The sequence below is a fragment of the Melitaea cinxia genome, chromosome Z, assembly GCF_905220565.1.
Source record: "Melitaea cinxia chromosome Z, ilMelCinx1.1, whole genome shotgun sequence".
NCBI lineage: Eukaryota > Metazoa > Arthropoda > Insecta > Lepidoptera > Nymphalidae > Melitaea > Melitaea cinxia.
In genome coordinates this window covers 16,109,179-16,134,607 of record NC_059424.1, presented here as the reverse complement: position 1 = coordinate 16,134,607, position 25,429 = coordinate 16,109,179, and the positions used below count along the sequence as shown (strand labels likewise).

Genomic DNA, 25,429 nt, shown 5'->3' with positions numbered 1-25,429 from the left:
GGTAGTTTGTTATATAATTGTGCTCCTTCAAAGCCCTTGATCCTTAGTACGTATTTAGTTCTAGTTTTTGAAATTAGAAAAGTTTTTTCAGGTCTTCGTTGAGTATATTTTGGTAATTCATTGTTTAGTGTAAATTTTATTTTTGAATTAATTTTTTTTTATGTATAATTTTATAAATAAGTATTAGCGTATGAAAGTGATATAATTGATTAATATTCATAATTTTCGTTTCCTTATAAATTTTTTCAGTATTAGTTCTATAGTTATAATTAAATAATGTTTTTACAACTTACGTAAGGTTTGTAGTTAATTTAATTTTGTTTTTGATGCTGTTCCCCTTAATTCAATAAGGTATGTCAAATGTGATTTAATGTATGAGTTATATAGCATGAACTTAACTTTGCGGGGAAAACAACCAATATTGTGTCGAATGGCACCGAGAAAGGAGGTAAGCTTTATCTTAATATAGTTTATTTGAGAAATCCATATTAGTTTGTGATCAATTCTTAAACCGAGATAGTTTTCTTCTTTTTTTCTATTAAAACTTTACCATCACTAGTTAATTTTTTATAGTTTCCAATTTTTTTATTTATTGGCTTAAAACTACAGTAGAAGTTTTGGGATACATTTATTGTAAGTTATAACGAAATCAATCAAAAACAGTGTTTAAATCCTCTTGCGCCTGTGTCGCAATCACGTCCATGGAGTCCCCAAAGTAAAATAGACAAGTGTCATCGGCATAAAGTGTTAATTTAACGTGTAGCTTAATTTTAGAAATATTGTTGACGTAAGCCAGAAACTACAGCGGCCCTAAGACTGAACCCTGTGGTACACCACATGTGATGGGTTGCGAAGCACTTTGAATATCGTTAATCTTTGTCACTTGATATCTATCACTAAGGTATGACTTCAACATCTGAAGAGCTGTATCAGTTATTTCGAGATCGTTCGCTAAAGTTATTTAAAAAGTTTCTTCTTTGTTAAACAGTAATTAAGCGCTTGATTACGCTTGATTTCTATATAAACGAATAAGGTAGTATATATTGATTAGCTGAAAATAAAAATATTACGCTGTACAATCAGAGACAATAGATTTAATCAATTTATATTCTATTGAAAATCAAGAGTGGAAAGAATCACTCGCGGAGAGAAGTTTTAATAAAACACTTAAATAGTTTTCTGCGCCCAAAATTCTTCTTTCGGTTTTGCGGTCTGAACTACGCACCATTACAATAAATAGTAGAAATATAATATTAGTTCAATATTTATGTAAAGAAAAAGATAATTAAAATTAAATACACTCAACACAAGGTTTGTTTACTTGTGTTCTCTCGGTACGACTCTTCATTTCGAATCACAGCGCGAATTGTTTGAGTTTCTTTTTAATGAAAACCGAAGTCGAAAATTAAAAGATTTTGCACTTTTTTGCAAAGGTTTTCTGTTCCGTAGAATAAAGGATAAGTTCAATGTACACTACTGAGATAAAGATCTTAAATCGAAATAATCACCCTTTTATAAATTTTTATATTGTTTAGAAATATTATACAAATCTCTATCGCGAATGAAAATTAATTTTAGATTATGCTTTTTGATTTTTATTTAGTTTAACATAAATTTCTTTCATCTAATACGAGCACTATAGCAGCAGAGCAGCAGATAGGTAATATTTTATTTTTGGGTTGATACCCAAATTTATCAAACCCAGTAGTGGACTACGATGGGCCGAAGAGAGAGAGGTAAATAAAGCATGCAATTTATAAGCAGCAAGAAGTGCTGTTGTACTATTATCTTTATTACTGTAACTTTGAAATTAATTTAATAGATTGTTGCAGAATGTACATCGACGTTAAATCATTTAGTGTTATTGGTTGGAGTCTAAGTTTTTAAATTGACTTACTAACATTTTAATTTTGTTATATTTATACAACTGTTGAATATTTAAATATTAATTAGCCAAGTTTTTATTTCTAAGATTAACAATTTAATTTTACATTACTACTTCATATATTTGTCATTTTATCGCAGGTAAATCATAATGAAACGAAACTAGGGCAAATGCAAGTTAAGCAGCGCGCATTGTACACAATCATCATTACAGCCTATACAGTCCACTGCTGGACATAGGCCTCCACAAGTTTACGCTAAAAACAACGTGAACTCATGTGTTTTGCCCATAGTCACCACGCTGGGCAAGCGGGTTGGTGACCGCAGTACCACAGTATTGTAGACAATACTTTTCAATAATTGTATGATAGCTCTGGCATTCAACTTCGTAATGCTAGAACCACTGGCTTTAAGTTTTCGGCGCTCTTCAACCATATGCCAGGTGTTTTCCTTCATCCAAAGCTGTCGTTTTGGTAAGACGGTTTTCAGCTGTGACTCCGCAATCGCCTCTACAATATACGTCTTTGCCGAGGTCCATGAGAAGTTAGAGTCATTGTTTCCGATACCCGCTCTCCATGCGGTAAGCCTGCTCTCTATTAAGGTTGCCAGTAACTTTGGATCTTTCACCTCCATTCTTCTAGGCATTTTAATTTGTCTTGCGATTTCAGTCGTATGTTTCCAATGAGCAGTTGATGGTCGGAATGACAATCAGCACAGGTATGTGCATCGGTTATTGAGCTTCTCCATCTGGTTCTCACCAATATGAAATCTATCTGGTCAGGGGAGGTCCTGGTATATGATAGTTTAGTCAGAGGCGTCTAGGATGGTGTTTAAGCATCGTGTTTGTTATGGCCATGTTGTTGTTGGCAGCGAACTCTATGAGTCACTCTTCCCTGGGGTTACGAACACCATGGCCATAGTTCCCAACAATATGACGTATGCCTGTATACATTGTGGCTTGGCATTAAATGATGAATAATAGCTCTCTTTTAGGAATCTTAGCTATAGAAGACTCAAGTTGACAATAGAAGTCAACTTAGACTTAGTCGACTTAGACTCGAAGTGGACTTCTTTATCCCTGGCAGAACTTGTAGGAACATAGACTTGAATAATGTTGAGTGGGGTTGATGATGCGTTAAGTTTAATGGAGATAATTCTATCATTAATAGGGTGGTAACCAAGTACCGAGTTTTTCTGCGATTTAGGGATCGCAATAGGCACACCCGAAAAGCTACTATCATCGTTGCCGGAGAAATACATAGTGTGTTTCTCTGAGTCAAAGTGGCCGCTATCTTTCCAGTGTATTTCGCTGATTCCTGCGATAGTGAGTTTGCATAGCTCAAGTTCTTGTTCCAAAATGTGAAGCTTCCTATCTTCAAGAAGTCATCGAACGTTACATGTGACATTTATTCGTCTTCTTCCAGTATGTAGCATTTTTTCCCTAAGATGCCTGATTGCCCGAATTCTGATAGCCGGTATTCCATTTCACTCCCTTCGCCCCGTCAGGCGCGGTCAAAAGTCAGGGCGCCGGTCGCTACGCGGGTAGCCAGGCGGTCTCACAGTGTCTTCACCATACTCATCATTGCAACCCTCATGGGATTAGTAATGTATTAGGCTTACGTTACTTTCTACATCACCGTACTATGACCTCAGTGGCTATACTAATCCAAATGTGAATCAGTTCAGAACATATGGTTCATTTGCCTCACTTCGGTACTGATGGTAACCGCTGCCTTCCATCAGGATTTAGGTGCTACGCCCCTGTTGCTTGCCTCCTCCACTGGTTAGTCCGTACCGACAACTGTTTTCTCCGTATTTACCACCGTTGAGGTCTTTACCCGTAACTCTGGGCAAGGGTTCTGCGTTATACCCCGCAGTACTGGGTCCCTGCTGAACTCCGCCATCTACACACTCCCGCTTGCTGAAGTGTAAAATGGAGGTGGGCTCCGCGACGTGGACGCACCAGCCAGGACTTGTCCGAGTGAAAAAATATAGAAGATGACTTCTGACTTGGTTTCTACTAATATATTGTAGAAAGCTTAGCTTAACATTTAGTGTTCATTACCTGTCAATCGGTTAATAAATAATAAATTTATGCCAATTTAAAGAATCACGTTGAACATGTAAAGTCACTATTCTACGCGGATTAAGTCGCGAGCACAGCTAGTATGATATAAATGCTTGTCGCGAGATTTACTTATCTGGATAAACGACAAGTAAATTAAAAAAACCCGATCCGGTTGATTTTAATTATTAAAATTTAAAAACGAATCAAAACGAGTACTTAAAGCTACTATTTAATTTTTATATATTAATGAAACCTAATTAATTATTTTATGAACTATCTACATAAAACTACTAATTAAAATTTTGTATTTATAAGTCGATCCCATTAAAAAGTATTGCAATAGTTTGATTACGCGTATTGATGATTGCAAGTAGTTTGATTTCATCGTTTATTACTGTGATTAAATCTTAAAATATTGTTATATGTAAATAGTTCCTAGTATACTTGCAAGTTCTAATACAATCCACTCTGATATTGTGATCGATGCGTAAATAAAGAATAATATGTCAATATTATGTTACCTATAAACATCAGGAAAGACACAGTTAATCGCTTTACTATTTTAAATTTATTCTTAATTAATTAATCCTTAGTAAAATTAACACTAACTCAGCTAAAATATAATTTTTTCGCTTGTCAATAAACTTTTTCTACCCCGACATGACCATGTAGTTTATCACTTCGCTATTAGCAGCTCAGCTCATAAAATATATACAAGAAACGAAACAGAGCAGTAGTTCAATAAAGAAAAAATATATAATTCGCATTGATTATTAGATAGCACATGCAAAGATAGTTTCAAAGATATATATGGTACGAATATGCAATTATGATGATGAAAAATCCAAGCATGTGAATTATAAACTTAATGCAGTCCATAAAGTAATAAAATTAATCTAATGTTCAAACCCATAAATAAATGTACGAATATATATTTTTTACACGTTTCGAATTAATTATAAAACACAGTTAGAAAGTATTCGCGCGTGATTCCCAGTTTGGGCGGGCGGCGTCCAAACACCTGGGCGGTTACAAATGAACTAAACACAATTTCTCGATTCCTCCAAGCGAAGTGCTCCTAGGGCTGACTACGATGAAGGTCCATATAAAGGCTTGTTAAATGGAATTAAAACTGCTATAAAAATTGTTTTATGAAATCCTGAGCTAAATTTATACTTACCTATTATTGAGAATTATATTAGTTATTTGTAGAAATATTATCTAGGGGAAAGGTAATCTAGATATATATGTAGATATATTTATATATATATTGTTCTTTAGAAGGCCTTTTTATTTCGATATAATTTGATATGTTTTTAATAATTTTTAATATGAAGGCTATGTTAGTGTGGCGTCATTAATTTTAATGTAAAGAATATAATGGCGCATCGACGTAAAGAGCACGCAGAGGCGTTCGCTGTTTGATCACTGTACATAAATAACATATATTTGAATAGGCGGAATATACCATACAGATATTTGTCGTGGGCAGGGCATTGGTGAATGTGATAAGTGTATTTTCGGATTTTCGACAGAATCACGATTATCTAAATAAAATATACAAAGTGTGACACGCTTAATTTGTTTATTCCCATTTTGTTGTATCAGCGGATATGTAATACTAAAATATTACTATATTTAAAAAACCACTATATTGTATGAAACACTGGCATTTAGTTGCCGACCTAAGGAATATTGCGTGGTATGTTTATTGTATGCATCTATACTCATCATACTCGCTTGTTTAAAAACAATAAAATACGTTGATAAGCTACATTAAATTACACAGTCATAACACAATAAAATAAAATAATGACACCACTTGTGCATCAGAATGCAATAGTTGAAAAAGTATCTTATTCATTGTCAAAGATTACTTTGTGATTGTATATACTATCTATTTGTATCTTAATGTCAAAATTTATAAATAACAACAAATTATATTTCTTGTCATAATCAAAAATCAACTATAATAATTAACAACAAACACAATATTTATTAAAGAAATCAAACCTATACTTACATATTAGTTTCTCACTCCAATATGTCTGCTTCATTGGATTCAGCGCTGGACCCCATGGAGGAAATAAGATTCAGGAAGAAACATAGTTCCATGTGGATGGAACTACAGAAAGAAACGCATTTCACGTTTGATGAATTAGAAAGTGAGTTGTTAAATATTTCTTTATTTTCTATATATATGAAAACTTTTTCTTTATATTTTAATGTTCACACGGGGATTAACGCGAACAAAATTTTTTTTAAGGTAAAATATATTACCTTGAGGCCTGACGTTTCGGCCAGGTTACACCAGCCGTGGTCGCAGGCAGACGAGTCAGAGGAGTCTCGTGTGAACATTAAAATATAATAATGCAACGCGAAAGTTTAAAAGTTGTTATAACTTTTTCTTTATCATAGCATATTGAATATATTTTTGCGATTTTGAGTTAATAAAGAAACAAAAATATATTTACATTTATATAAGAGAGTGAGATAGAATACATTACGCAATATTTTGTATTTTCGATGAAAAAAAATCACTCTTAGGCATTTTCCATTCAGAAATTTCACTTGATACAAATGTAGCGACGTATATTAATTTATACACTAGTTAATAAATTTAGTTAATTATACGCATACACGTGCTTTAATTCAAATTATCTGAGGTGAAGTTAAAAAAAAACAAATAATCACACCCTATTCGAATAAGAGAACTCACTCATCGCTGTCACTTAGTCACGTCCGTATCTTTTAAATGTTAATAAATTGGAGTAGGCACTATAATAATAAATAACTGTTTCATTGAAATGCATTTATTATTCATAATATTTAAGCAGATTAAAGTATAACATCTCTTTAGAATCTGTTATACCAATGGTTAGTATTTAAAACATTCAGTAATTGTTTGCTTACTGCATCATAATTATGTCGTCAGGTGAATTTATATTTCAAAATTTATGAGAAACTCTAAAACTGTATAGATGTCGTCACCATATTCTTTACGCCATCAAGTACCAGAGAGTATTAGGGTTTCTTAAATGTTTAATCAAGGATGCTAATTCAACGTACGAAGTATTAGTAGTAATTTGTAGTGTATTAACTTGTAACTTATTTATTTGCAGAAATAATGGTCATATTCTTCAAAATTCAAAAGCGCGATGAAAAGCCCGCAGCCAGTGACTTAATTTCCAGGTACATTAATACCAGATCCCCAAAAACTTTACGTTTTGCTAACGAACGAACCATTAAATTACGAACACATTGTGTTTGAAATATAACGGTTCGTAAGAAAAACGAATCGTTTTATGCGTATATTAATCGGGATTAAAATAATGGCGATTATTAATATGTATTCGTGAATACAATCACTATACTTAATTAATATTTTTATACACTGTACAAATATTTTTCGTAGTCTGGGAATTTTTATTGATGTTGTGTGTGTTTCGGGACTATTGATACACGATTTCATCCTGCTGGGACCTTTTGAGTGTGATGTGTGTTTAGTTTTCTCAAAAAATTTTTTTGGGATTCGGGATCCTTGAGTCCTATTTGAAAGCCATTGAGTGTAAAACATTTCTTTATTTCTACGCGTGATAAAGCTTTGGAACTTAAGTTGATAGTTAAAGTGTGTACAGGTATGAAAAATTTAAAAAGTATTATATAGAAAAGCCCAGTTATCCTAGTAGAGACAAACCCTAAATCTCGAAGAAAGTGGAAACAAATCCAGACTAACACGTGGTTCAATAAGTCCCGAGACTAAGTACTAAAAAAAGGTCTTTTTTATAAAATTAATTTTTATTCATCAACATAGTCTCCTCCAAGAGCGATACAGTCCCTCCAACGCTTTTCTAACTTTTCTATCCCATGTGTGTAGAACGATTTGTCTTTGGCTTCAAAATAAGCCTCCGTTGCTGCGATAACTTCACTATTTGAGTCAAATTTCTTACCTTGAAGCATTTTTTTGAGGTCTGCAAACAGCCAGTAATCGCTGGGGGCCAAGTCTGGCGAATAAGGGGGATGAGAAAGCAATTCGAAGCCCAATTCGTTAATTTTGGCCATCGTTCTCACAGACTTGTGACAAGGCGCGTTGTCCTGGTGAAACACCACTTTCTTTTTGTTCATGTGAGGCCGTTTATCCGCAATTTCGTACTTCAATCGCTCCAATAAGCACATGTAATAGTCACTATTTATATTTTGCCCCTTTTCAAGGTAGTCGATGAAAAGTATTCCATGCGCATCCCAAAATATAGACGCCATAACCTTACCGGCCGATTTCTGAGTCTTTGGACGATTCGGGCGGCTTTCACCAGCCGCTCTCCACTCCGCTGCCTGCCGATTGGATTCCGGAGTGAAATGGTATATCCAGGTTTCATCCATTGTTACATACCGACGTAAAAAATCTTTTTTATTATGATTCATCAGCGCCAAACATCGCTCTGAATCATTGATACGTTGTTCCTTTTGATTAGTTGTAAGCAAACGCGGCACCCACTTAGAAAAAAGCCTTTTCATGGCCAAATTTTTATGTAAAATAGTGAAAACACTACCAGCTGAAATCTTCACTATCTCGGCTATCTCTCGCACTTTTATCTTCCGATCTTCCAATACGATTTTGAGGACTTGGTTAATATTTTGTTGAGTCACTGCTTCATTTGGACGACCTGAGCGTTCCCCATCATTGGTGTCCGCGACATGCGACCGCGTTTGAAGTCGGCATATCACCGACAAATGGTTGCTTTAGAGGGAGCTGATCCTACATAACATTTTATAAGCCATTGCTGTGCTTCAACGGTATTTTTTCCCATTAAAAAAGAATGTTTTATCAACACGCGAAACTCGTTTTTTTCCATTGTATCGAAATTACAACCGTAGCGTCACTTAAATGTTTCAAAATCAATAATTTTATTATTCCATTTTTAAAAATTTGACACATATTCTTGTATTGATAGCCAGTACTTTTTAAAAATCAAAAGAGTTTTTAATATATGCGCCATTTCCAGGTTAGTCTCGGGACTTATTGAACGATCTAGTAGCATTGTCGTATTATTATTATCTGCGCTTTCTAGTAATAGGGTGACATTTATAATTATGATTTTTGAATTGTTTGTAAAGTACAGGATAAATATTATTTTAAATATAGGTATAGCAGCTCGAAAAAAGGTCAGGCACTAATTAATATACAAAAATATTTTTTTTATGTAACTAAATCGGCAAAAAGCGTACGGCTCGCCTGATGGAAAGCGATTATCTTAACTTATAGACGTCTGCAACACCAAGGGCATCACAAGTACATTTCCGATCCCATCCCCAATTCTCTTCAGGAGCTCTGGTCACTTTAGTCCCCCACAGGAACACAACACTGCTTGAAAACAGTATTATTTAACTGTGATCGACGCGTTGGCACAACGGTCACAGCACTTGTTTGTGGCTGTTGCGCTGGACGTGCGGGTTTGATCCCCGCACATGACAACATTTGTATTGGCCATACAGATACTTGCCGTGGTCTGACGGTTGTACAGTTTTTGTGGGTCTCCTCACCGTGTTTCGAAGAGCACGTTACGCCGTCGATCACAGTTGTTATCATGTACATATAATAGCGATCGTTACTCATAGTAGAGAATATATCCGTCAACCCGCATTGAAGCAGCGTGGTGGATTAATCTCAAATCTTTCTCCTACATGGAGAAAGAGTTGTAACAGGCACATTTATTTAATTTAAAGTTATCTTGCTCTTAGCTGTGAAGGAAACACCGTGAAGAAATATCAGTCGTCAGTCTTGCAAATTTAATGTTCTTTATATATCCATTTCAGATTCTCAATACATTTGTCGCTTCTTATTTTACAAAAAAAACATCTTATGTAATAAATTTGTGCTAGAAAAGTTATGAAAATACATATGAATAATATTTGTGATTCCTTTACACTGTCATTACTCGACCATTGGTTTTGATACCTGTCCTATGATAATTTAAAACGTATACATACAGACACGCAATTTTAAAAGGATGCAGTTAAAATCCATTAGTGCAGTTAGTTTAAATTAGTTTAATAAAATTCTAGAGCTCATTTTCGAGACGTTCTACATACCGGTCTAGGCATGACGGATGCCTATATGATGGAGCGAGTGATGGTCGCTCTTGATCGAGGCACTTCTCCCTATGTAACGATGGCAACCTTTGCTAAAGCTATGTCTTTGTATCTGCGTGGCAGTTTGGAAGAAAGAATAACGTATGCTTTTACGGTTCGATGCATTTAAATCTTAGCATATATTATGAGATCGAGAAATCACAGAGCTATGTATAGCCTTTTGAACTTGCATATTTTATTTCAAATCTTAAAACACAATAAGTGTAGCTACATAAACTAAGAGCAAAAAAATTAAAAAAAAAAATCGAACGGCGTTTAGTATTAGATTGCATAGTGTGCAAGTAACAGACGCTAATCAAAACTATCTCTCGAATGTATGTTAAAAGTGTCGCGTTATAAGATTCAAATGTTACATACATACGAGTACATGCATGAAGCCGTGGCCCTTGACAGTAACTGATCCCGTTAAATATTGCTCTGTGATTGTAAGCTCTCTATCTGTGGCTCTAAACAAGCAACCTATAGGACTTGTTTTTTTTAAACGTTTTACAAACTAATCTACTAACTCGTGTCGTGGTGTTTGTAGTTAAACTCCTCCGAAACGGCTTGACCGATTCTCATGAGATTTTGTGTGCACATTGGGAAGGTCTGAGAATCGAACATCTATTTTTCATCCCCCTAAATGTTAAGGGCAGTCCACCCTAATTTTTTTTTTAATTTTTGATAAATTATTTTTTATTTTACTATGATTTAGCATCAAAAAATACATACAACCCTAAATTTTCATAATATATATGGCAAAACAACGTTTGCTGGGTCAGCTAGTATATATATATATATATATATATATAAAATATTAATACGCCAAGGTTAAGATGTTTGCTTCCCTTTTTAGGAAAAACCTCACAATTACTCCACATACATTATATATCATTTTATAGATAATTACTTGCTCTACCGGCATCGGCAACTAAAAAAAGTATTATTGCTTTAGTTTTTTGTAAATTAATTAATTATTAAAAAACCATTTAGTCATATACTTCTCTTGCACTCTGTCGTTTATATTCATAATATCTATTAGTTATTTTCACGCAAAAAAGGCGCACCAAGACGTCGAGTTGCGGAAAAGAGCCCGTGAACAACAACAACATCTATTAGTTATATTATATATATGTATGTACATGTATGTTTATGTATGTATATGTAGTGTCATGCCTGTAAGTATGTCTATTTAAGTATATATTCATGTCCTTTTTCTAAAGGTTGTCTGGAAGAGATCGCTCTTTAGCGATAAGACCGCCTTTTGTACATTTCTTTTTTTTTGTTATTTTTTCTTGCCTATTTTATGTTACATGTATTGTTTCTGGTTGGACAATAAAGTTTATTTGTATTGTATTGTATAAATTATATATCATTTTATAGATCCACTGCTTGCTCTACCGGCATCAACAACAAAAAAAATTAAACTATTTAAAAAGAAAGGTTAGTTAGAATTTAAGAAGGAAGGCTATTTTTTTCCTCAAATCAACGTGGGTGAAACCGCGCGCCAAGCTAGAATATAAATAATATTACAGAATGTAGAACATCACCATTAAGTCACAACTTGTGAGCGTGAAATAACAACCATAAATAACTAATACTCTTAAATATCTTGACAATTATATTCTATTAAAAGTCTTAATTACAAAAAAAAAATCCACAAACGATTCGTCATATCTATTTATATGTACACTGTAAGAACTGAGAATTTTGGACCTAATAATTTTGTTAATTTTCAGTGTTACGATTTGTTAGGTGAAGGACATTTAAGAAGGGAAACAATGTACCAGTTAATGAAAAAAAGCATAGCTAAGGCTTCAAGAGATGATGACGTTGAGGAGGCGGTTAAGGTACTGTCTTAATTTTATCATTTTGTATCTCTCCGTAGTCGAGCCGCTTGGCGGACTAAACTTTTTATTATCATAAAGGGCATCGAGCTTAATCGGCCATTCGCATACTATCATTAATTTAACTTTAGAGCAGAAAGATATTAATAGGCTGAATAACTTTGTTTAAAAAAAAAATTCTCAATTCGTATAGTTATTGGATTAATATATTTTGTTGTTTCAAAATTTATTACTTTGTGGTACGGTAAGTTGTTTTTCAATATGGTATGGTAAGAATTTAAGTGATAAATAAGTCATTAAATTTATATTAATTGGTATGTAAATATGTTTGAAAAAATAATTAAGTGGTAGTTGTGGTTATTACGGCTGATACAATTTAAATCCTATAATACTACCATACTTTGTGAGGCGCGGCTTCATATCAATTGTTAGGGAAATGAATAAAAGTATTCTAGCGTGCTTATCGTAACCTCACACGGCGCTGTCGGTTTCCCGTTTCCATAGTTACTTTGAAATAAAAAGTGATAAAACATTCTTCTACTGTATGTGTTATTCAATTCTATTATTATATGTTGCGTACATTCCGTAAATGTTTTAAATATTTAATTTGTACAATATCTAAATTTTGGTTAAAGTGTGGTCGCCCAATGGTTGAAATTCGATCATAATTAATTTAAATTATAAGTTTGAAAGACAATATTAATCTATCGTCTATAATCTATTCTCAATTTGATTGACGCGTGTGAGTCACACTATCTATCTATCATATATATGATAGTGTGTGTAATATTTTTTTTTATTTAATATATTTATTATGCACTAGCTGTGCCCGCGGCTTCGTTCGCGTGGAATTTAACAAAATAGTTATTGTTCAGTTTGCAGAGTTATAAAATTAAAATAAATCTAAAATTAAAGCAGCCTAAGTTACTCCTTGTCACATCTGCCAGTGAAAGCCCCGTCAAAATCGGTCCAGCCGTTTCACAGATTAGCCGGAAAAAATAGACAGACAGACAGACAGACATACAGACAGACAAACAGACTAAAATTATAAAAAATGTTTTTCTGGTATATATATTGTGTATACACATACATATGAATTTAGTAAAAAGCGGTTATTTTAATATATCAAACAGACACTCCAATTTCATTTATGTGTATAGATAATTTAAGTATATGCACTCCTTCTCTATATAAACAATGAGTATGAAATTTCATACTCCTCCGTCCGTGCAATTTTCGTAAAAAGAGGTAAAAGTTTTTGTTACATTTTTATATAAGTATACATCTAATATATATTTTTTGTATTCAGATGAAATTAGGTTTAGTAGACCTTACAATACGGCACTGTACGTTGACGAGTTAAGGCGTTGCGTGACATGTCCTATCATGGTGTACAAAGTGTCTAAATTTTAATGGAATTCTATAAAAGATATTTAATTTGGACGAAAAAATTTAAGAGATAATTTAAAATCAAATGAAAGGACGCTGCATTGTACCACGTGCCGCAACTCTTAATACCAAACAAAGGTTTTTGTTGGTAATATTCTTCATAAGTAAAAATACACCCCATTCAAAAGTTTGCAAACATTAGTTAGTGAGCTACATTTTATTACGAAAAATATATTTTTGCAACCGATTGCGGCTCAATAACACTTTAAAATAATATTTATTTATTTTTTTCAAAAGTAAATTCAAAAATTAGGCATATATTCAGAGAGGAACCAAACCCTAAACACACCTTTTTATTTGTAGTATTGTGTTTGTATTATGTTCGTTTAAGTTCATTGTAATGGGCATGAAAATAAAATGCTTCATTATTTTGAAGTATTTGTCTCTTCGTACATCGTTTGAAAATAATCCAATTTACTAGAGACCTGTCAAACTTATCAATTTCAATGTCTTACATTTCAGCGTCATTAACAACAAATATCTATTTTATTCACAATTTTGACAAGGACAATGCAACAAGTAACAAATGCAGTATACCTAAGCCAAACTACTTCAAAACACCTGTATTGATTGGTAAAAGTAGGTGACAGCGTTACACTGTGGTGATGTAAACACTTAGTCCTTTAGTTGACTGAGGTTTTAGAAAACCAGTTAAATTCCAAAAGGCCGTCATTTTATTAATTCACCATTTTATCAAACGATGGCGCTTTAGTATTTCAGACAGGAATTAATGTTATATTTTACTTTTATATATTACTAACGCCATCTATGATATTCAAATGAACCTAAATAGGCGTGTGTAATAGTCCCGTTGAAGAAAATATTTTGTTCCAGAAAAGAACCTTATTGATTTTTTTATCTCTAGTGTCTTACAGAGATGGTATACTGTGTGTACTGTTTTGTAATATAACAAAGAAACGAATTTTTTATTTTATTTTAATGTAGGTTTACGTAGAAGTTACTTTGAATCTTATCGAATTTTAATAGAACCGACAATATTTCAGTACTTTCGCACAGATCTTGAGGTGATCTGTGATACATTTGTTAATTATTTTATAAGATGAAAGTGATAATTAAAACGTTTAATCATATGAATTACTTTTTTAAATTTCCAAACAATATGTGGTTTATTTAAGGACACAGCTTTTAGAATATACGATTCACCTGTAACATCCGACTGAATAGGCCTCTTTCTCCATGTACGAGAATGATTGGATCATAATTACCCACGCTTCTCTCCTGCGGATTCGTTCCTTCCCTTTTACGATTAAAGATTGCTGTCAGATGTACCTATATAATAACAACCAGGAGTGACAACTTATCATGCTCTCCGAAGCACGGTAGGGAAACCCACAAGGTCAGACATCCAAATTGGAAAGAAATATTTGTACAAATAAAGATATCAAACCCGAGCGGGATTCTAACCCGCAAACTGACGGTGTTTAGGTGCATACATGGCGCACGCACCATTACCCCAGAGCGGTATTGGCGGCTTTAAGAATATATATACACTTTTTTTAAAGTTTAAATTGTATTTTTAATGTTTATATTGTATTGCATTAATATATTGTAAGTACAATATAAAAGAAAAAAAATATGGAAAACATATCTATTAAGTTAGTTTTTATCTATATATTTATACGCGAAGCAAAAACTTTGTACCCCTTTTTACGAAAATTGCGCTGACTGAGGAATATGAAATTTCGCACACTTATACTTTATATAGAGAAGGAGTGCAAAATTCTAAAATATATATTTTTAAATTATGCATAAAATATATTAAATAAATAAAAAATATTACACACACTACCATGAATTGTACCCACGCATATATACTATTTTGTTTATTATTATAGAAGTATAGTCCTTGACTCTGTTGGCAGTAATGTTCAAACTTTTAATTTAAATTAATTATAATAGAATTTCGATCTCTGGGCGACCACTAGTTCAAATAAAAACGTCATACTTTACTACATGTTTATTACTTTATAATTAAGTAATATCAAATTTAATTATAATAATTATAATGCCCGTAAAGTTCGTAACAGGTGATAAGAAACATTTATAAGTTACTTGAACATTGTTTATAATTCAAGGGTATTAAGTAAATTTGATTATCTTTGTTATATATTTACTAGCTGTGCCCGCGAATTTGTTCGCGTGGAATTTAACGAAAAATGTATTGTTCAGTTCGCAGAGTTATAAAATAAACAAATTTCTAAAATAAAAGTAGCCTAAGTTACTCCTTACTATATCAGCTATCTGCCGATGAAAATCCCGTCAAAATCGGTCTAGTCGTTTCAGATATTAGCTGGTTAAACAGTTAGACAGAGAGACAAAAATTGTAAAAAATGTTATTTTAGTATATGTATCGTGTATACCATCCATATGCACTAAGTAAATAACGGTTATTTTAATATTACAAACAGCCACTCCAAGCGAGCGAGATAAAAACTCTACTATATATTTGCATCACAAAAATAATAATTAACGCCTAACGAAGTGGGCACGGGTGGGCTAGTTAGTGTCTTGATAAACACAATTAGACAACTTTTAAAATTAGTCGTTAGTCGTATTTAGTTTTATATATATAATCTGAATCTCGGAAACGGCTCCAACGATTTTCATTAAATTTAGTATATAGTAGGTTTCGGGGACGATAAATCCATCTAGCCTAGGAATCATTTTTAGAAAATGTCGTTACATCCCTGTTTTTAGGCAATGAAAAAATGGCTACAATATTGTTAGAATACGAAAGTAAATTTTGCAATTGTCAATATAATTGTAATAGCTCGGGTGGGAAATCGGCCGGATGATTTTTAATTTAATCAAAAGCTGATCTTTATCATGTGGTCATGTCGTATTTACTTCAGTATTGCTCGTTTAATAGTATTAGACAATGCATTGTCAGTAAGAGTATCACAAAATTAGTTCAAGCGTGTTCAATCAGAAAATTTTGGCACCAAAAATGCATTTATTTTGCTATGATCGTTCAGTGGAGCTAGATCGCATTTGAGTAGTTTCAATGTAGCTGAAGATCTATGAATTGACCATAAAATAGTTTTGACCCATTTGATAAAGTCTGGCTATACAAAAAGCTCGATATATGGATGGAACATAAACTCACTGATAGAAAACTAATGAATCTACCTACTCATTTGCGATTCTCTCTAAAGACGTAATGACATCGATCCATTTTTAAAGAGATTGATCAGTGGTGATGAAAAGTGGATCACTTACTATAAGAATGTACGAAAGAGATCATGTTAAAAAATACAGTCGAATTGAGAACCTCCTCCTTTTTTGGAAATCGGTTAAAAGACGAATCAAGCCGTGAAAATGTATGTTCGGAGATAACTTTGTCGTTTATGAACCCATTTTGATAATTATTTTTTAGTTGGAAAGGAGATATTCCTGGTGTGGTATCATGATAAGGAAACCAGGATATGATGATGGGATCCCAGATAAATCAAGGGAAACCATCGAAAAGCCGCAGCACTTTTTACTGGGTGTACCGATTTCATGATTTTTAATTTAATCGAAAGCCGATGTTTATCATGTGATCACATTAAAATTTCATCGAGGTCTAATTACAACTTTTGGAGTAATCTTTGATAATGCGTATCTACTTGATTATTTTTTCGCCTACCTACGTTGTATTACTTGTCGATGTAATTGAAGTCGGTTTTTCTTCGTTTGCCAGCAATGTTATTGTTACATTTTAATTTCATTTTTAAAATGTCTCCTTCATACATCATATCAATATCGAATAAAAGTTACATACAATAGCTACTTACAAATAAAAATCGTTTCTCGCAACTTTTTACTACAAAAAACGAAAAGACTCTTCTTCTCGACCTATTATTATAATAAATGTGGACACTGCACGAGATGTTTATAGTTGATCAGTTAATATAATTTTTTTAAGGTTTTGTGCCTGTCACCGCGTGGCGGCTTGTTTTGTGTTTGATTGATGTGCGTGATTTTCTATCAATATTATACGCCTGCTGCTTATCTCTTCCGCCTACTCATCGCTATTAGCATAACACTTTATTATTACAATTATTTATTATTTAGATTATTTTTTCTTAGGCTCCTGCTAGTCAAATATTTTCGATTCGTTTTACGTGTTTAGTAATTATATTTAGGTTATATTGATTATTAGATTTGTACCTTGAAATCATTTTATATTTTATCATTCATCATCATCGTCATCATCATCATCATTTCAGCCTATTGCAGTCCACTGCTGGACATAGGCCTCCAAAAATGGCGCAAAGTCATGTGTTTTGCCAATAGTCACCACGCTTGGCAGGCGGGTTGGTGACCGCAGGGTTGGATTTGTCGAACCTAAGACGCTGCTGCCCGTCTTCGGCCTGTGTAATTCAAAGCCAGCAGTTGGATGGTTCCAAGGTGGTAGTGGAACTGTGTTATCCCTTAGTTGCTTCTTACGACACCCACGGGAGGAGAGGGGGTGGCTATATTCGTTAATGCCGTAGCCACACATCCAATTAAATTGTATATTTAGTCAATCTAATTAATTAAAATTTTCTTCTTTATTTTATAGTACAGATACTTTTAAAAAATGATTTTTGAAAATCTTAACGAGGGGATAAGTTTTTTTTTCTAAAATCTTACAAAATATATACAGCTTTATTCTTCTGCATTATAATAAACAAGTTGGCTACGTGTTCTAAGAAATTCTCTTAAATTAGTAAATTTCATTGTGCACATAAGGAGCATGTTATGGGTAATTTGAGAAACCATGTCAACTATGCACGATATACTAATTATTAACAGTTAAGTTTAGAGAAGCTTTTTGATACACGAGCGAGAATCTTGGTTAATTACCTGGAGTTGAGGCAGATACTCGTAAATTTCTTGCTAATTACTGCATATTTATATCAACAGGTAGTGTTTCTAACTCTATATTATCGAACCAAGATAGTTTTCAACCTTGTATAGATTTACCTGTGCGATGTAATAAAGTGTCACATTTTGTGCGTTCGAAGTGTCATGTGGTTATTACGCAGCGCATTGCTGCATTAGTTCAATATTTTAATATAATTACTGCTCGCCCAGAGGTCGAAATTCAACCATAATTAAAAAATAAATAAATAAATAAAAAAATGAAAATAAAGAATCTTTTTTTCAATTTTTCAATTTATAAGAGTATAATATGCTTCTGAGTATTTTTTTTATAGATTTAATATATTTTTATACATATTAAAAAAAAATAGCATTTTACACTCCTTCTTTATATAAACTATAAGTGTACGAAACTTCATACTTCTCCGTCAGCGCAATTTTCGTAAAAAGGGGTACAAAGTATTTGCTTCGCTTATTAATCTATATAAATAAAAATGAATGTTGCTAAGCGCATAACTTGAGAATGGCTTGACCGGTTCGGCTAATTTTTTTTTTTTTGCATAGTCCTTAAGGTCTATGGAAGGATTTAATATAAAAAAAAATTACTATTAACTTTTGACAGAACGAAGTCTGTCCGGGCATCTACTAATTAATAAATATTTATTTTAATTTAATGAAAGCATTTCTGTTTTACCTTTACCCGTCATTTGGGCCCCCAATTAATTTTTCCTCCCTCCAAGGCACGCTACGCCACTGATTTACACTAACAGTTCATAATAACCATCCGATCTTTATGAAATGGAAAATATATAAACCTTCCTGGAAACCTTAATGGAATATATATATATATATATATATATATAAACCTTCCGTGGGCCTTAAGGTACATACAAAAAATAAATTAGCTGAGTTGGTTGAGTCATTCTCGAGTTATGCGCTTAGCAACATTCATTTTTATTTATATAGAAGATTATGCTGTAACACCATTGTTTAGTGTGTTTTACTGACGTCTATTTTAAATTCAGTGTTTTAACTTAATTTTGAGTGCTTATTGTAAGTGGCTATCCTTTATAATAAATGTGGTACCTACCCGAGTACCCGAAAAGACTGGGTCACCTAATGCTAAATGCAGTTAGTTACATAGTAATATTTAAGTATACCGCTACGTATATTTTGCTGGAGTATGAAGATCTATTGTAGCACAAATATACTGTGACAAATATTAGTCTCTCATATGATACGTAGATTAATTTAAATATTAATCTACGTATCGTACGAGAGACTTATAAGAGCTATACGAGTCGATTGAAGTGTTTATCATTGCTTTGTTACGTAGATTGAAGAATCTCTGGAATAGAATATCTGTATCTATATATTTCTTAAATATAATAATTACATATATCAATATATATATATATATATATATATATATATATATATATATATGTGTTACACAAAAAAAATACCAGCTTATCAGAAAGGTGTGGGAAACGGAACAACTTCCTTCCAAATGGAATATCGGAGTTATCTGTCCTATTCATAAAAAGGGAAGCAAGAAAAAGTGCACGAATTATCGAGGAATCGCCTTACTACCTACTGCGTACAAAATTTTCTCCTACGTATTGTTGAAGCGACTGGAACCGTATGCCGAAAAAATTCTCGGTGATTATCAATGTGGATTCCGACGTAACCGCAGCACTGTAGACCAGTTATTCTTACTAAAACAGTTAATGGAAAAGAGGTCGCGAAAAGTATCCATTCGGTGTTCGTGGACTTCGTGAAGGCTTATGATAGCATAGATAGAAGTACCTTGTATAACATACTTGGTGATTTCGGAATCCCGAACAAGTTGGTTCGGATGATTCGAGTGGCCACTAGTATAAGCAGAATGAGGGTCCGAGTGGATAACGACTTGACGGAAGAATTTGACATCGTAACTGGACTTAAACAAGGAGATGCTCTGTCGCCTATGTTGTTCAATTTGGCCCTTGAGCACGTCGTACGAAAAATCATGGCAGTTTCTAGCGGTGTAGAGCTAAATGCACAACATAGGGTAATAGGATACGCCGATGATCTGGCACTGCTTGCACAAAGTGAAGAGGAGGCCAAAAATGTGGTGAGAGTCTTGGACCTGGAAGCAGCTAGGATCGGCTTAAGGATAAGTAAGGAGAAAACCGAATACCTTCACATGAAGCGCTTCAAAAACATTCGTGTACCACGCAAAAATCTTGTAGTGGGAGGCACAGTCTACAAAGGCGTAGATAAATTTAAATGCTTGGGTTGCACTGTAACTGACACTAATACGAGAGAGCTCGAGATTGATACTCGTATTCAAAATGCCCTAAGATGTACTGCCTCCCTGCATAAGGTGTTAGTATCTAAGTTACTTGGCAGAAAAACTAAGATTAGGATATACAAAACTGTAATCAGACCAATCCTTATGTACGGATGCGAGACTTGGGTACTAATACTTAAAGAAGAGAACAAGCTTCTTGTGTCAGAGCGGAAAATACTCCGAAAGATTTTAGGGCCGACCCAAGAAGCTGACGGAAGACGGCGGGTGAGAAAGAACCAAGAGATTAAAGACCTAGAGGCTGAACCCAATATCATCGGAGAAACCAAAGCAGCGCGACTTCGCTGGCTCGGCCACGTAGTAAGGATGGAGACGATCGCGCAGCGAAGAGGGCGTACTTGGGGAAACCTGACGGTTGTAGGCCCGTGGGGCGCCCTAAATACCGCTGGGAGGACGAGGTACAGAGAGACCTGCGCGAGCTGGTGACAGCGGACTGGCGCGAGATAGCTCTGGACCGGGACCGCTGGAGACTCTTGGTGTCGGAGGCCAAGATCCACTTCGGGTCGCTGAGCCAGAGGAGTAAGTAAGTAAGTAAGTATATATTATAAGCATGAAAATATATCTAAATTCTATATTCAAACGCGCCATCTATGCTCTAGAAATAGAAATACGGTGCCATCTACCGGATATCTGTGCAACTTAGATGCCAAACCACCACCATCCACCATCGGTGGATCTACCACCATCTATTATGATATTATAGAACTATCCGATAAATACATACTAAAGTCGTAGTAAACAAATATAAAAAAATAAATAAATTATGCGAGCTATCGCGATCGATATTTTACTAATAAAACAAACTTGTTATGTGACTATTTTATAATAGATTTAAAAAAATACATTTTAATACAATGTAATAGAAGTTACCACACGTACTTTTTATACATATTTTTATTATTGCAACTAAACTTTTCATTATGAAAGTGTTATCTGATGATACATATACTTCAGATACTTTATATTATATATATTGAGATTATTAATTGAGATAAAAACTAACCTATTTGCCAAATTACAGATGTTTACAGAATTTGATAAAAATTGTTTCAGTAGTTTCGGATTTTATCGTGAACATACATCGTGACACAAAATTTTTATATATGTGTCATTTGTGTTAAATACGTCATTAATTGATGTATAAATCTAAGGAATTAACGTTCTCACAAAATTTTAATTAATGACTATGTCTTAAAATAAGCCTTTGAAGTATGAAGACAAGGCAAGCCGCTTAGATCTCGCGGTTAAAACCCGATCCAAGGGAATCCCTTCATCGAAATAAGCTGCTTTCTGTTCTCGCATCGTTTATATAAACGTTTGCTTTTTATAACTAACTACACCGATTTCTGACAATCTATATTAAATGTCTTTATAAAACAAGTGCAGCCACACTAAGAATTGGAAATCTCATGAGCAAGGTTAATCGACGCAAGATCGGAACCTACTGATTACTCAAGTTATTCAGTTTTCAAAAGTTGCAGTAAATAAAGGTAATTTAATTTTCTATTACTTATTGAGTATATTGATTTGTTTTTGCTCCGACTTTACATAGTTCTGGGAACGCCCGCGGCTGCAAAAACGTTGAGAATTCTGAGCAGGGTGGGACCATACTTCACATCGGAATATCGACCTCTGCTTTAGAAAATTCAAATCACTTCCCGTGTGAGCTGTGCAAAAATTTAGGCAGGAGATCCAATAACAACTCCAACAACTTGACTCCATTTAACGCCCGGCGGTTCGGATATTAGACGATCCAAAACTTATGGACGGTGCAGAACCTTTAGGTATAAAAGAGAAATTATCTCCAAATACAAAATGTCATACCTTTTAATCGGAATTTATTTAAAAAGTCAATTCTCGCATTTGCATTCACAAATATGATAAATCCACTATTCTTTACATCCCTAACAGAAACTAAAAACAGTCTGTTTTGCCGCCGTCTGTGACCTAAAAATGTTGCAACCTTAAAAATAGACGACCGTGTGTCTATGTTAAAATATTTGTTTATTCCTATAATACCAAGTAGTGAGTACATATCGAGCTAAAATAAGCATTATTATTTATTGAAGTCTAGGTTTATAAATTATATTTATATCCTTGCTTTAGTCATTGTTCATATAAAGCGACACTAAGTAAAATTTATCGAGAAAGGTCAACTCTTGAGAATTCAATCATGATGGTCAATTGACGAGAAACAGTAATAACATTACGCGGGTAAAACTAAGGTTTTAGGTAATGTCGTGTTTTATTTAATACTAACTGCTCGGATAGACTTCGTTCTGTCAATAGTCAATAGTAAAAATTCAATTTGTCCACTAAATTTTTTTCTTAATTTTTGTTAGTATTAAAACCTTCTGTGGGCTTTTAGGAACCAACAAAAAAAAAAAAATAGCTGAATTGGTCGAGCCATTCTCGAGTTTATGTGCTTAGCGACATACATTTTTATTTATATATGACACTAGCTTTTATTTCGGCTGTGCATGGGACAGCCTAATGATCAATGTAGCGTACTTATAATTCACATTTTGATAAAGTAGTGAATTTTTTTGGATATACTTAGTTAGTTTGCAGATTGTATGTGATCATAACGACTCCTTTGGTTTTGAGATTTAATAAAAAATAAAGTTTCATCAAACGTATTTTCGGCATTTTAATCATAGGGAGCATAGTGCTTAAAAAAAAATAGGTAACGAAACTGTAGCTATATTCTTAACAGCCTAACTCTTTGCTCTAACTATCGTATTTCTTATAAAAACACTTTTTTAATATCTATATTGTTATATACTATGTTTCATGAAACGTGCGTAGACCTCAAAAAGAAATATTGTCTTCTTTCCTACTTAAGGTTATTTCCATGTTTTATTACCATTGTTTTTGCTATTTTTTTTAAATAATCAACTGCAATGATATGCCACAGACTTTAAAAAAAAATATCACTCACGTCGTTTATTGGTACACATACACTTGTTGCTAAATAAAATTGTATCCGAATGACTGGTGTTAACAAATATATACCCGTCCTTTTATTTAATTTAGTTAGGCTTGTGATGTGTCAAAATAATTAAATAAATTATATAAGGGAAAAATTGTTTTAAACTGGTTTAAAGCTAATTCAATATACTTGATTGAATTAGCTGTATTTGATTTGATTTCTGCAAATCTTTGAAATAAGTTAAAAAGCTTTAATTACTCGTATGAAAATTTTCTGGTACTCGTTTGAAACTGATCAGCTGACCGACTTTGCGGTTTCATATGCACCAGTTTTGTATGAATAATGATTGTAATGTACATATTTTATATTACCTATTTTTTTTTAAATAAAAATAAGCATAAATGTACATTTTGGAATTCTTGCATACGCGCGTACCGAGTTTCATGGAGATAAGCAACTATATTCAAATTTATACTATTGGTAAAGATAAAATTTCTTTTACAGGAATTCGTTGACATCATGCTTAAGCGAATGGATGCTGATTTAGACGGCGTGATAAATTTTCAAGATTTTCATACGTCGGTAACAAAAACACCCTCCTTGCTTGAGAGTTTAGGCTACTGTCTTCCAGAAAGGCCTGCCGTGTACGCTTTTCTAACGACATGGTGTCCAACTTGGGGTAAAATGTGAATAATAAAGAGGCTGTTTGATAAAAAATAAAATTTTAATATCTTTTCGCTATTATTTTTTTAATCCTTAGACATTTAGAAACCTTTTATGTTTTACTCGGAGTGCTTACCCCAAATAGTTACATCTTTACGCCCACCAAAATAATTTTAGAAATTTTTCTTCTGTAAAGTCAAGTTAAGAATTAGGCTACACTAATATACACATATATTAAAATATGTATCTTATATGTGACTTAACAGATACATAAACAGTTTATTCTAGTCCTTATTTTAATTAACGATAGAAACGCCGAATACAGAGATGATTAAGTAGCTTAAAGCTGAAGTGGATATTGATTTACGTAGTTAGTTACGTATTAGACGTAGTTTACAGGCAATATTAATATTATAGAGCTACAAATTTTATCATAAATTTAAGTACTAACTGAAACTTGATCTGAAAAGTGTGAATAGTTCACAGCTCAAGTTTTAGTGGTAATGTCTAATTAATTAATAAGAAATATTTAAAGCATTTACCGAATACTATGACCTCATTGTAGATTAGTTGATAAAGAAATGGATTGGTAATAATTTTTATTCTACTTCAGTTAAAGTAGATTTAAGTGTTTAAGTAGCACTTAGAGGTAGTTTTCGCTTTGCAGCTTCCAAATGTTGGAACAATACTCCACGGCATTGCACCGATTGCTGCAACTCACTCGATTTTCGAAATCTTGCAAGAAATGGATCCTTGAACAAAAAGCAAAAATCAGAATCAAATTGATAGAAAGTAAGGCTATCATTATATTGATATTGATTATTGTTCGTTAGATAATGGAAGATATCATTATATAAAACAACTTTAACAAAAAAAAAAAATAAAAACAAAATCAAGAAAAAATATATATATAATAATAATAATAAAAAAAAATCGTAGATAAATTTATACATCTAAAATAAATAATATAATTGTAAACAAAAAAATTGTATCATATGTTAGAATAAGAACCGGTCGGTGGACTCACGTTTCTATTGGAGACATTAAGTTAATCCAACTTAAATAATGATGTTGCTGAGTAACGCCTACTTTGATTTAAAAAAAATGCATTTTTTAGAAATAAAAAAGGACATGAGTTCAAAAGCCCGTGGATGTATATTAATTATATAAAAAAAAAACACTTGTAAAGCTGCGAACTAAAATGCCGCTATAAGCTGAGTCTACGACCTTGTCAC

The 25,429-nt window shown here is 33.2% G+C and overlaps 1 protein-coding gene across 1 annotated transcript; it reads left to right on the top strand.

Moving 5' to 3' along the window:
- The first annotated feature begins 5,996 nt into the window (after nt 1-5,996).
- LOC123669019 (EF-hand calcium-binding domain-containing protein 1-like) lies at nt 5,997-24,265 on the top strand. Its single transcript, XM_045602691.1, has 5 exons — nt 5,997-6,117; nt 7,075-7,144; nt 10,016-10,196; nt 11,821-11,931; nt 24,036-24,265. Exons 1-5 carry the CDS (start codon nt 5,997-5,999, stop codon nt 24,219-24,221), a joined length of 669 nt encoding a protein of 222 aa, XP_045458647.1. The 3' UTR covers nt 24,222-24,265.
- Nucleotides 24,266-25,429: the final 1,164 nt, after the last annotated feature.